Source organism: Ammospiza caudacuta, chromosome 3 (genome assembly GCF_027887145.1).
Source record: "Ammospiza caudacuta isolate bAmmCau1 chromosome 3, bAmmCau1.pri, whole genome shotgun sequence".
NCBI lineage: Eukaryota > Metazoa > Chordata > Aves > Passeriformes > Passerellidae > Ammospiza > Ammospiza caudacuta.
In genome coordinates, this window is record NC_080595.1 from 98,632,924 (window position 1) to 98,646,980 (window position 14,057).

The following is a 14,057-nucleotide window of genomic DNA, read 5'->3' on the forward strand; positions in this document are numbered from 1 at the left end:
CTGTTTCTTGAAAGCTCAGATGATTACAAGAGACACATGCATTTACTTACATACAGTTAGTTACAAGCAAAAAACCTCCTGGTTTAACATAAGTTCTTCTACAAAAGGAAGGGGAAAAACCAAAGAAGAACAGGACAACTTACTGTTAAGTCAAGAGTGCCAACATACACAATCATGGGATTTTTCAAGTAGGATTTTGCTAGGCGACGGACACCATCAGGCCAAGTAGCACTGAACAGGAAATGAAGAGGAAAACACACACACATGAGAATAGCATGCCAAATCTTCTCCAGTTCATTCATTTCATCATATTCTTCTTTTCTTTCCTTTCTTATACACCAGTGAAACACATATGCAGTAACAGTATTGACTTTAACTAATCTTAAATTAATAGTAAAGAGCACATGAGCTTAAAAGGGCATTTTATTGGTTAAAAGTACAGGCAACAATTATGGAACCTTCCTAGTGAAGCCTCAGCTGAGGTTAGTTGTTGGACAATACCCAATAAGCAAGCTTTTAGTCTGCTTTCTAAAACAACAGCTTAAATGCAAAATACAGGAACCAAAATTATTGTTGGGATATTTGATTGTTAAGTTTCCAAAAGCTGCATAATTTCAAAATTAATCCAGGTACAGACTAGCACAGATACTGATCAGAAAGTCAGGAAATACATTTGGTCCCAGAAGGAGAACTGTAAATTGGCATTTTAAGTTGATGTGGCAAATTCCAGCACTCTGAGGAAACCTTCCTTTTTTTGGGATAACTCAACTGTCTTTATATTTGATGTAAAAAAAGTAGAAAAGACAGTACAAACTGAAAAAAAAATCTGTCAAATGACTCATCAGGATTGATTGACTAGACCGAATTAGAAAGAAAACAAGTAACAATTTTAATAACTGACACATTTGTTTTGAAATTGACTTGTTCAATAACCTTATGTTTGAGTCCTGAGCACAATCATGTTTAGATACCTCGTCATAACAGTTTGTCTGTCAGGACGCACATCTATTAGGATCTTCATTATCTGAGGTTCAAATCCCATATCCAGCATTCTGTCAGCCTCATCTAAAACCTGTTCAGAAACAAAGTTATTTACTCTGCCTAGTTCCTCAGATAAGGGTTTGTATCAACAGGACAATACACAGAAAAAGATTTTAATGGTAACTGTTTTAATTGCAGAATCTTCTCCACAACTTACTGCAAAACCTGTTCAACTTGTATTTCACCTCTTCAATTTCCTTGACACTTTTTCATTTGGTATTGTATTTGCAGGCAAAACAAGAAAATTCACAGTTCCTTTAAGAGCATTTGAAGTCAATAAAACAAAAAAACAACTGTTTGTTTTACCAATGATTAGGTTGATGGCTAAAACTAAGCACAAACTTAAAAAAAACAAAACCAAAAAACCCATAACCAATCAAACCCAGAGGGGAGCAACCTGGGGAGCAACACACATAAATGGTTTGCAATTTTAAGGGGAAATCTCATTTCTACCACATAAGATACCTCATACAGGACCAAAATATCACTTGTCAATTTAGTTCCTCATTACAAGTAGGAAAAAGCCAGAGCATACATTCTGGCTCACACTAGGACACTGCACAACTACCAGAGCACAAGCTTGTTTTGTCTGGTAAAAAAGGCCAGAATTGAACAAGAGAGCTGGAGGTCTGAGAACATCTCTTTGGAACTAAAATGCTTTATAATATACAAGCACACTTGTGAATGTTTTCAGTTTCATACAAAGAAAGAAGACTGACATCTGAGACTCATTTATTTTCTTTGATTTATAGAAACTCTATTTGAAAAGTAAAGTTACATGGATTGTGCTTGTAAGTATTAACAATTTCTAGACACTTAGGTGGGAATATAAGGCATTGATGATAATCTCTTTCTACTGTCCTAATTTTGCTGTTCCATTATTCTCTGATATTTTGTTATATTAAAGGGGTTTAGTACATTATTTATGTAAATCTCTGAAATAACCAAAAATTATCAACTGAGAGACAAGACAAGGATTCTATTTCTTGGTTTAATTCTCTTTATTTTTAGAGGGCTCATGGAGGTGTCATTGACTACATGAATTCTAGAATAGCAAGGCTGAAACATGACTAATTTTATGTAAAGAGTTGGCTGCTATGCCTTTTTCAGCAGTAGAAGTTTTCTTTGCTATTAAGGTCACTTGCTGCAGAGGGAAAAGGAAGCATCTGTGCCTAATTGATGGATCAGGTAGCTGAAATTTACTTTTCTTTTTTCTGACAGCTGTTTCATTAAGAAGGCTGTAATATATATCAGGTAGCTATTAGTACCAATTTTCTCAAATGTGTCACAGCCCCATCCTGGTTTATAATCTAAATGCCCTTCAATGCACATAATCTTAGGTTTCTTCTTATCTTTAAATATGCACATATTTATTTGTTTGTCAATATTGCTCATTTCAGTCCTATTTCTCGGCAAAAAATTCTACAAGTCAGTTCTTCCTTTGAAAATTATTTCATTTCTTCTTTCCTTTCTTCTAAATCAGTTATTGGTTAGTTTAACACCTATTTTTTGTATTGAAGAATAAAAGCACTATTGCAATCTACCTTTTACATCCTCCTTCATGATTTATATATATACTTTTAATTACACTTTGTTCTAAATGTTTCCCAATTATTCATGCACAATTCCAATTTCCTTCCTTCTGCTTTATCAGCATGAAGTCCAAAGAATTAAGATTACTTCATCAAACTGCTGATGAATGAATACTGATTTACACTGAACACAGGCAAAAAAAGCATATTTTCATGTGACATGTATTTTGAACAATCAAAAGGCTGTTTATGACAGAATCTACAACCTTACTTCTGAAAAACAGCAGTCTATCTTGAATAAATGGCTTCCTAAAAATCTGAATCAAGACTTTATCAACTTGATAGTTCTGTCAGGCAAGAAGAGAAATTCTAACATCAAATTCACCTTGGGTTCAGTACCTAATTAGACATAATTATCAGAGCTTGTTCTTTTGTTGTTGTTTTGCTTTACTGGGGGCTGGTACATTTAGTTGGGTTTTAACAATTGTCTCCCAGAATCTGACCTTGGAAGTCCTTTGGGAAATAATTGTATCATATTAGCAAGTAACACTCAGTTTACTTTGGGAACCTTCCTAAGACTCAGTAACATCTTTAAATGAAAACTGTAAATGAAGCTCTTTAATGAAGAGTGTTCTTCATCCAAGATGGAAATGTGAAATCTATTACCACTCTTTTTTCCTAAAGCAAGGCCGCAAGATTAAATTATTTGTTGGCTGAAAACTGACAGTGAAGCTCTGGAAATAGAAAGCATCATACATATTGAAAAGCACAAGAAACAGGGATAAATATAGAGCAAGATTACAAAAAGAGATAATTTTCAATGTCCAATTTCAATGTCCATGAGGCTATGGTAGCACAGAATTCCCTTAAAGTCTGAGGCATGAGACTCAACCATATCACAATATATGGTTCTTGCATTGGTCCTTCTGAAAACATTTAACTGCTAGTGTAGCAACAAAATTGTCTCTCCTCCTGCTTCACATCATCATATTTTTCAATTTCATAGTTAATTCTTTTTAGCAACGTCACACTTCAGTATGTGCTGCACATACTGAAACATGCTTTTGGTTCAATACCCATGGAACCAGTGTGTGCCTGTGGTATGACCATACTCCACCTTGGCAGAAAGATGATCTATGCTCCTATAGTTCTCAGAATACAGGTTTTCAGGCCCTGTTCTCTTCCTGCTCAGCAATTACATGTGAATCTTCTACAGAATGCTACTCTCCTGTAATAAACTTTTTTCCCAAATGGCCAAATTTATAATGATGTTATACCACCACTGGCTTTGCCAGTAAGCTTACAACTATCACTTAAAATTGGAGCTAACTTGTTACAACATGGAGAGAATTTAACTCTCACAGAATAGTGGGGTGGACAGAGAGAATGGCCAAATTGTCAAACTAGGCAACAATTCGCAGACAAGTTAGACAATTGAATATATAGAAGCATTTTCCAAACAGCAATGGTCTTACCTGTTCAGCACAGGAAAAGGCAAAAATGAAAAGAAGACATAAGGATTATAATAACATTTATGAGGCTGTTTTCCCACTGAGATCAAAACAAAGTCAGTCCCCCAACATTTAAATATCTGTGTCTGACTCTGCTACCACACAAGTTCTAAAAAAAAATTGAGACACTGGTATTTATTTAAAAATAAAGGGAAAAGACAACTTCAGAAAGGCATTTCATCCATTAGTAACTAATCCTGACAAAATGAATTTTAGAATGCCATTACTGAAAAAACAATTCAGTATCTTAAAAATGCTTGCTGTGCTAGAAGCCTATTTTTCCTAGGGAATATTTCACATCTGCAATGCAATTATAATAAGTATGAATCATCCCTGCAACACAATTTCAGTGTTAAGCTGTATTGTAATTAATACTTTGGAAGTTTAAAGAAAACTCCATTAAATCTTAAATTGAAACTGAGTCAACCATTTCCCAGCTGCTGCATTACTCATTGCATATCAGTTACTTGCCAAATATGTTATGCTCTTCAAATTTATGAAGTTGTTCATCTGAAGATCATTCAGTCTGCCAGGAGTAGCAATAACAATATCCACACCTTTGGTAACCATGTCTATCTGTCCTTTTCGGTCCCCACCACCATAGACGCAAATACTGTAAAATAAAAGTTTTACAGACATAGTGTATTAAATTTCAGCTAAAGTCAATCCTTTTCAAATAAATGTCACCATGTTGCTTTAAAAGTGTCACCTGGGATTAACAAGTATGATTGACAGTACTGCAGTAATTATTAAAATTAACATTGAATGACATTCCGTCAACAGCTCAGCAATAGTTTTCTGCTGAAACTGCAGTGAAAAAATTAATGAAAGGGAGATAGCTCATATGTTTTGGGTTGTTCTGAAAATATTTACACAAAAAATAGATGAACATATGAAAGGATGCATGATTTTCCTAAAAGTACCATCAAAAGTGATATGTTTTGCAGTTGGGGTGACTGTAAGACTTATTCAGAGCACTACACAAAGTAAACAGAGACCCCTAAAAGCAAGTTTCAGAGTACAGTAATGTCTATTTAATTGCTTAAATGAAGATCTACGCTTAGCAGGTTTGTGGATGACACCCAACTGCAGAAGGAGCTGATACACTCAGGAGAATTAGGCTTTTACCAGAAGAACAACAAAGGCTAGAGAAATGGGCTGATGAAAATACCATAAAGTTTAACAAAAAAAAATGAAAGACAAAGATGGAATATACCCCATGACTCAGGGCCAAACAAAACATTACAAAAAGATTTGTGTGGGCTAGAACCTGAACATTATTCAGCAAAGTAATCTCTTAGAAAAGAAAGCCACGTGTGTTCTATGGAGAAGGTGGCAATAGGAAGCATAAAACCAATATTGGTCCATTAGAGGATGAGGATGGTCACCTCACAAGCAGGGACAAAGACAAGACAGAGCTGTTTAACATGTTCTTTGCCACTGTCTTCAACACAGATGATGCACCAAGGGGATTCCAGTGCCCTGAGCTGGAGAACCACAATGTGAGAACGATCCACTCCCAGCTGAGCTGCAAATTATGCAGGATCTGCTGCTCCAGCTGGATTTCTACAGATCTATGGGGCGTGATGGGATTTGTACAAAAATTCTCAAAGAGCTGGCTGATGTCATTGCAGTGTCTCTCAATGATTTTTGAGTGGTCTTTGGAATCCAGAAAGGTCCCTGGTGAAGTTATGAAGATTATTCTGGGAGGTGTAGACAAACACCTGTAAGACAATGTAGTCACTGCCCACAGCCAGCACAGCTCTAAGAGGGCAAAGTCCTGCTTGTCAAGCCTGACTTCCTTTTATGACAATGTAGCCCACCAAGATGATCAGTGAAGCCAGTTGATGTAAGCTGTTTAGATTTCAGTAAAGCTTTCAATACTTTTTCTCACAGTTTCCTTCTGAACAAAATGTCAAGCACACAGCTGGATGAAGACACCATGGGATGGGTCAGCAACTGGCTCACAGGTCAGGCATAAAGGGTTACAATGAATGGGGTGACATTAAACTGGTGACCTGTCACTAGAAGGGCCCCACAGAGCTCCATCCTTGGCCCTCATAACATCTTCATAAATGACCTGGAGGCAGGAATGGAAGAGGTAGTAAGCAAGTTCACAGACAATACAAAACTGGGAGGAGCTGCTGGCTCCCTCCAGGGCAGGGAGGCCCTGCAGAGAGACCTTGACAAATCAGAGGGCTGGGCAACCACCAACCACGTGAAGTTCAACAAGGGAAAATGCTGGATTCTGTACCTGGGATGGGCAACCTTGGATGTACAGACAGACTGGGGAATGGGATACTGGAAAGCAGTGCCAGGGAAAGGGACTTGGTCAATGGCAAGTTGAACATGAGTCAGCAGTGCCCTGGAGCCAGGAGGGCCAACCCTGTCCTGGGGGCATCAGGCCCAGCATCACCAGCTGGGCAAGGGAGGGGATTGTCCTGCTCTGCTCTGCACTGGGGCAGCCTCACCTCCAGTGCTGGGGGCAGCTCTGGGCACCACAATGTAAGAAAGACATTAAACTATCAGAGAGTGTCCAAGGAGGGCAACAAAGATGGGGAAGGGCCTCGAGGGGAAGCTGTGTGAGGAGTGGCTGAGGGCACTGGGTCTGTTCAGCCTGGAGGAGACTGAGGGGAGACCTCACTGCAGTGACAGCTTCCTTGTGAGGGGACAAGAAAGGGCAGGCACTGATCTCTGCTCTGTGTGACAGTGACAGGACCCAAGGGAATGGCCTGAAGCTGTGTCAGGGGAGGTTTAGGCTGGATATCAGGAAAAGTTTCTTCACCCAGAGGGTGGTTGGGCACTGGAACAGGCTCCCAAAGGAAGTGATCACAGCACCAAGCCTGACCAAGAGTTCAAGTGTTTGGACAATGCTCTCAGTCACATGGTGTGACTCTTGGGGATGTCCTGTGTAGGGCTAAGAGTCAGATTTGATGATCCTTGTCCCTTTCAACTCAGCATATTCTGTGTGATTCTTCTTAGCTGTCAACTCAGAAGGAAAAGCAGCAGAAAAGCTTCATAAACTTTGACCATGAGATTAGTCAAAACATAAATTCTGAAAACTGGGAAAATATAAACCCTGCATTTACTACTCTCTCCTCCCCTCTTAAATGCAATTATTGGAGTAGGTATTGGTAGGAGAAAAAAACATACTACTTAACAAGCCAGTGAAAAGCAAGACTACCTTTTAATTCCTTTGTATGCATACTTTGAACACTCTGCCTCTACTTGAAGTGCCAGTTCTCTAGTGGGAGCAAGAACCAACATTCCAGGCCCCCCACGCTGATCTTTGGATCTGCAACAAAGCATATTTAGAATGTTGGTATATAAGGATGGGCAAAGTCCATCATGCTTGACACTGAACATTTTTATACTGTTGTAAACTTCTCCTGTACACTGCTGCTAATGGAATGCTAATTTGTCTATGGTGAAAAATTTGGTGCTTATTCCATGAGATTTATATAAAATTTTTTTCAATACATGATTTTTATCTTCATTACTAGAAAAATCATCTCAGGAGTTGGGTGCAGGAGGAAGTAAGTGCAGGGGGAAGTATTCACAGCTAAACAAATCCGACCTGTGAGCAGTCCTTACATTGGCTGTGAAGTCAAGTGAATGAATCCAGGCATTAAGTATGCTAATGTCTTCCCAGTACCGGTCTGCGCTATCCCAATAAGATCAATTCCTTGCAGTATAATTGGCCAAGCCTGGGACTAACATAAAACAACAAACACTTAAATGTAGTCTTCATTTTTCTCTTAAGGTTCAGTTAAAGAGTCATCAAAATTGAAGACATACCTGAATTGGTGTAGGCTTCTGAAAACCAACTTTTCTTATATTGGCCATAATATCAGGATAATGCTCAAATACATCTTCAAATTTACAAACAGGATTGGGAATGCAGCGCTTTTCATCTTCTTTCAAGTCATCACAAGTTATATTATTATTTTCTTTCCTATATCAAGTAGCGCAATTGTTTTAAAGTCTCATTATCTGAAAAATTGGAGCTAACATAAAAGACTGTGTATCTTAATTTTTTTTAAACTGCTTGAACAAGAAAAAACAAGTTTAGGCTCTTGAATGGGACTGAATTAGTCTTGTACCTTTCTTAAAAGATCTTCTATAGGAAAACTTCTCCCAAATGTATCAATAACCATTTTTTCTTAAGAACAACTGATTTGAAGTTATATATGGTTATTAACATGAACTGCACTCCTATCAGGCTACAATTATACCTGATTACAAATTAAGTAGGTATGACAAATTTTTAAACCCAAAGACAACCCAGAATTCAGATGAATTGCTTCAATTTAACAGTCAAAATTCTACATTCTGACAAAAATCTCCCCCAACTGTTGTCAGAGCAGCTGCCTGGATACTCTAGAGAATACCAACTCAACAATTTTGGAAAAAGAACATGATAAGGAAAAAGTAAGGCTCAAAAAAAAAAAAAAAGCTGGAACAAGCCCCTAAAAGCAGGCAAAACCCAAATCACAATTCATATAAAAGACTATATTAAAAACTGCTTTTCCAAGGCTTCCTCCAATTTAGAGCTATTAATATGTTGTCCTAGTTTCAGCCAAGGGCAGAGACAATTTTCTCCCACCGGCAAAGAGGGGTGCTTGAAGCCATGCGGGCATGGCTACATTGTTACTCTGTATCACCCAAATCATCATGGGAGTGAAGGGGATTTTCACTTTCCAGGAGAAAGGGGTGTGGTTTCCTGTGGAAGAAAAAGGAACAAAATGACCATGGAGGGTCATTGCCTTCTCCCAGGAGAGCAAATGGTGATTGGAGAGGTGAGGTGGTGTGAAGGTCTGACCAGCAGGCTTGGCATCATCGTTTTTTGTTATCTCAGGCTTGGGGAGAAAAACATGGGCACGGACTCCCATGAGCATTTTTGCATGCAATCACCTTTTATACAACGTTTTTATTAGTGTTCTTGCTGTTTTTCTTATCTCATTGATGTTTTCCAGTAAATTCTTATTTCAATCTATAATCTCTGCCCTTTTGTCCCTCTCTTACCAAAGGGAGGGGAGGGAAGGGAGTGGTTGCTTAGACCCTAATTTCCATCTGGTTTTAAACCATGACATCTGCATAAGCATATTGATTTCAGTCCTGTACTCCTCTGAAGATTCCATTCAGTAAAAACCTTTTCTTCAAATAGGGTGTAAACTAGGAAAAGAATGAGCAATTCAATTTTCCCTCATGTTTATAGAATTATTTCTTTTGGTTGTGTCTTTTTTTTTCTTTAAAGCAAATGGATTAGATGAAGTAGGAAAAAAATTCCTTTATCAGACAAGTTGTATTCCTCAATACAATTTTTTAACCTACAAGAACAATGTTCTGTAATTTTCACTAGCTCTAACAACAACACATCCATATACTTTAAGGGAAAAGGTGAAAGCATCTGGAAACAATTCCATACTTTGCTCACTGTGGCAAAGTTTCTCTGGCATGCAAAAAAAAAAAAAAGACATCTTGCAAAAAGAAAAGTAATAAAAAGCTAATGCTTCAATAATGTTCACTAACTTCATTAGAACTACTAAAGAGGGTTGTAACTATTACCAAGGCCTGAACCAAACCACTTGAAACAGATGATGTGTTTTCCTTGCAAGGTAGTGATAGAGGTTGCTGGATCAAAATAAACAGATGCAGTTAACTGAAGCATGTACTCACCAGGATGTGCTTGTAAAAACAAGACAGATAAAAAAGGAAGACAACAGTAACAAAAGTTGGAATTTGGTTTGAAGATAGTTTTGACTAAAAAAATGCAGGGGAAAAATTGCAGCCAAAAGGTATTCAACCTGTGAACAATTTTATTTGGAAGGACCTAGAAAATGTGAACATACTGTCTCATGAAAGGCGAAGAAACAGCCAAAAAAGTCAGTGAACCATTATGAAATTTTTCTTTCTGAAATTCAACTAAATCAAACATTTTTAGAGAAGTAGAAAATCCATGAGGTTATTTTTCCAGACAACTAATAATCTCATCTGCCAGTTGTTTCATTCCCAAGAAAGAGTTCTTAAAAAGATCAAGGTGCTACAAGACCCCAGAATTAGAGTCTCTGTCTCAGTATTTCACCTCCCACCTTCTAGTCTCTCTAGTTTAATAGTGATTTTTGCCAAGCAGGTGATTCCCTAAAGAAATGATCTTACCGCCACAGTTCCACTTCTTCTTGCGACATAGATGCAGTCCTGGCTGATTCTTTGTAGAAGTTTTTCTCAATTGGAGGCAAGCCTTAAACAATCAGAAAAATCCCACTCAAATCAGCAAGAAATAATACAGAGTCAATGTAAGTCTGCTAAAGCTTAAGATGGAAAGCACAGGACCCAGAAAGTGCCTTGAGCCAGAAGACTAGCTGGAAGTATGGAAAACCATTGCTCACGTAAAAAGATGAGGGCTGAGACAAACACTTCAATATCTGCAAAAAACCCACTCCCTCACTTTTAAAGTTCTGAATATACTACTGTACTAACACATACAGTAGTATATTTAACAACTCCTAGTTTGTTTTTTTATTTTTTGGTGGCAACATACAAAACAACACCGTTTTCAAAGGGTGACATTCAAAATACCACAAGAGTAAGAGGTTTAAGTCTTGGCACAGTAATCAGTATCCTCCATGACCATGTTGAGAAATGCTGCCATGGCCAGCTCACTGCAAATACGTCACTGAAGAAACATTCAGTCATCTCAAAGCAAGTATTAGAAAGTTCAAGCATTCCAACAGATTTACCACATAAAGACAAGTATAATACAATCAAAATTGTAAAACTAACCTGCCCACTTCATAGATTCATATTTGGCCCTGTTTTCTCGAAGAGAGGCCCAGTTAATTACTGGTTTCTTTGGGTTATTTTCAGGCTTGATAATGTCCAAGGTTTTTCCTGCAGAGTTAGTAACAAAATGCTGCTGTTTGATGGAACAAACATGGGGAGAAATCTCCCCTCAAAACAAATGTGTTTTCTATTGCAGGCCTCATATATTTTAAATATACATGAAACATATATATAAGTGGAAAATTATTTCCCAGATCTCTACCCTGAAACATTGCTAAAATGTGTACAAATTCAGTTTTGATAAAAAAAGGGAAACATTTCAACATCCTTAGCTACTTAAAGGAAGTAATGACAGGGTATGACATGCTTCTCCAGCTATAAACTAGGTTTGTTGTGCTGCAAGGTTTGGAAACCAGTAGATGATATGCAGAGAAAAAGCTTTAACAGCTACAAGAGCAAAGCCTAAAGCATCCAACAACACCACAATAAAGTCTAAGTCTAGTTATATTCCATACTTCTTTTTTGATGAGATTAACACATCCTAAGTAAGTGCAGTTTAACCTGAAGATATAAATAGCAACACAGTTGTGTGGAAAATTAGTGGAAAGGCAGGAAACATAGGGATAACACTGTCACAAACCCAAAGGTAGCTTTAAATACTTCTAGTCTCTTGAAACATACTCATCCACCTTCTGGGACACTTCTAAAAAGGAAACACACAACTACTCCAGTCCTTATTCTAATGCTGGAACATAATTCCTGGATCCCTTCTTCCTCATCAGAGCATCAGATCAACAACTGTGGATGGTGTTCGCCTGTGCAAAAAACTGCTGGGAGCACATACAAGACATACCAATAATATAGGCAGCATCCAAACATACAAAAATGATTTGTATATCCATGTAACACAGCTACCACAGGAAAGCCTAGTAAAGCCAGGTACAAAGTGCAGCACCAAATCTCAAGACATTAACAACCCTTGAAAGCAGTAGGAAGTCAGCATGGCCGTGCTATGATCAGCACTTTACAGACTGTCTTTACAAAGGTTTACTGAATTGTAATTCTCCACAGATACCAGATTAAAACTTGCACTAGAGCCAATACTGTTATTTTGGAGGAATCAAACTGATAGTGCAAGAACCAAGGTGGTATAACATTCTGCATCCATAAAATTGTTGAAGACACACAAGAACTGGTTTTCATGGAATCCTGGCAGTTTGGTGGGAGGGGGAACTGTCCATAGTTGAAAAAAAGGAGGATGTCTTGGTATTTCTGTTTTAAGAAGATGCCATTGCCCAAGAACAAGGTTTAAGAGGTTTAAGTTAACTTACTTGGCAAAATACTAACAATATAAAAAGACTCCAGCAAACTACCAAATATATGGAACACAATAATATTTTTGCCCCCAACCTCACATTTCTTACCTTTCTCTGTCCCACCTCTAACATAGTTTTGTCCAGAACTTGTAATAAGATTGTCAATCAACGTCTTGGCTTTGTTTTGCACATCAATGCTGCCAAAAATCTTTACTTCAGATTCATAGGTTCCTCTTGTAACCTATGGTCAAAAACATCACTGAATTTTTTTTCCATACTGCAAAGACAAACATTATACAAGAACACATACTGAAAATAATTTTTGGTCTTTTTTTCTCTGAAGTTTAACTTGTTCTATGAAAAGATAGATTTATTTCCTTCTAAAATTGAAGGTAATAAATGCAAACTTAAGGAAAAAAAAAATCAATAACTTTTTCATATTTTCACATAACATCCAAATTGCACCCTCAATTCCACTTTCTTTACACCAACTCTAAAACAGTGGCATTATTACAGCTATTGTAACACCCTTAAACTTCCTTCAAATGGTTTACACAGAAACAAAACCAAGTATGTCCCCAAAAAAGCCCATTCCTTGACAACATACAGCACATGGTACCTTTATCCTGGAACCTGAAGAATCCTCAAGTTCTTTAATTTTACTTCCACCCCTACCTGTTATAAAGATACACAGCAGGTATTACAGAGATTTAGGACAAACTGCCCAAACCTAGACATTAATTGTATGTATTTTGTTTGTGACCAAACCCTGAGACTTTCATATGAGTGCGTGTACCTACAAATAAAAGCACTTTTGACATCAAACCGTTGGAGACTGTAGGTACCTCTTCTGTCAATTAAACAAATGCAAGGTTTGTATGTAGGGGAATGCCCTTCAGTAGAAGAGATGGAGGAGTAAAACTAGATCAAGAGATTGTCACCCTTCCTTCATGTGACTAGAGGGGCTTCAGAACACTTGCACACTGCTGGCCTTGAGAAACAGACATCAACTCAATCACTTTAGGGTGGACAAGTTTCCCTGGCGAGTGGCAGACACTGCAAGAGCAGCCTGCCGTGCCCAGGTGGATGGAGAGAGCCGCACGGAACTGCGAGGGCCCCTCCGCGGCCAGGCTGACGGAGGGCAGGGACCCACTCCCTCAGGGCACGGGGGGGACCGGCTCCTCCCCACCCGCTTACCCCAGGGGCCAAGCACCCGGCCCGGGGGTGCACCGGCATTACCTATGAGAGCCCCGACCAGGGCGCTATCCAGGTGGAAGCAGAGCGGCGCCGCAGAGTCCCGAGCCTGGCCGGCCGCAGCTCGGGGCGGCCGCTGCCGCGCCGCCCGCCTCGGGCCGCCGGAGCCTTCAGCGCCTCGCGGCTCCCACCCTTCCCCTCCGGCATTTCCCGTGCCTTTCCCCCATCGCCCGCCGCTCTCCCCGGAGCCGCGGCCCCACGAAGGGGTGCTGGGCGACCAGCACAGCGCCCCGGCAGCAGCAGCGGCGGCCCGCGGCCAGTCCGGCGCGCCCAGCTCCTCATCGCTGCTCGCGTCCCAGTCCGACATGGCGGCCGCTCCCAGCTCGGCCGCCCATGCGGAGGAACTTGGCGCGTCTCAAGCCCGGGGCGCGCTGATTGGCCGGGGCGGGCCGCTCTCTGAGCTGTGATTGGCTGGCTCCGCAGGGGGGGCGGGGCTCTATGGCTGCCCCTGCTGTGTTTTCGGGGGAGCACGGAGTCGGTTCGGCTGGAAAAGGCCTCGGGGACCATGGCGTCCTACCCGTGATCCAGCAGCGCCTTGTCAAACACGCCGTGGCACTGAGTGTTTGACACCATGCCACGTGCAGTGGTTCCTTAAGCACTTCGAGCATGCTGACTCCCCC

At 39.7% G+C, this 14,057-nt stretch overlaps 1 protein-coding gene across 1 annotated transcript in view; it reads right to left on the reverse strand.

Moving 5' to 3' along the window:
* The window catches only part of DDX43 (DEAD-box helicase 43), a 21,731-nt gene extending 7,987 nt beyond the window's left edge, over positions 1-13,744 (reverse strand). The window contains exons 1-11 of the mRNA XM_058802110.1: positions 13,423-13,744; positions 12,803-12,858; positions 12,292-12,424; positions 10,868-10,975; positions 10,244-10,325; positions 7,883-8,039; positions 7,679-7,797; positions 7,269-7,379; positions 4,556-4,697; positions 972-1,072; positions 144-231 (exon numbers count right to left, since the gene is read on the reverse strand). Of these exons, the coding sequence (XP_058658093.1) occupies positions 144-231; positions 972-1,072; positions 4,556-4,697; positions 7,269-7,379; positions 7,679-7,797; positions 7,883-8,039; positions 10,244-10,325; positions 10,868-10,975; positions 12,292-12,424; positions 12,803-12,858; positions 13,423-13,744 (1,419 nt within the window). The remainder of the gene's footprint in view (positions 1-143; positions 232-971; positions 1,073-4,555; positions 4,698-7,268; positions 7,380-7,678; positions 7,798-7,882; positions 8,040-10,243; positions 10,326-10,867; positions 10,976-12,291; positions 12,425-12,802; positions 12,859-13,422) is intronic.
* Positions 13,745-14,057: the final 313 nt, after the last annotated feature.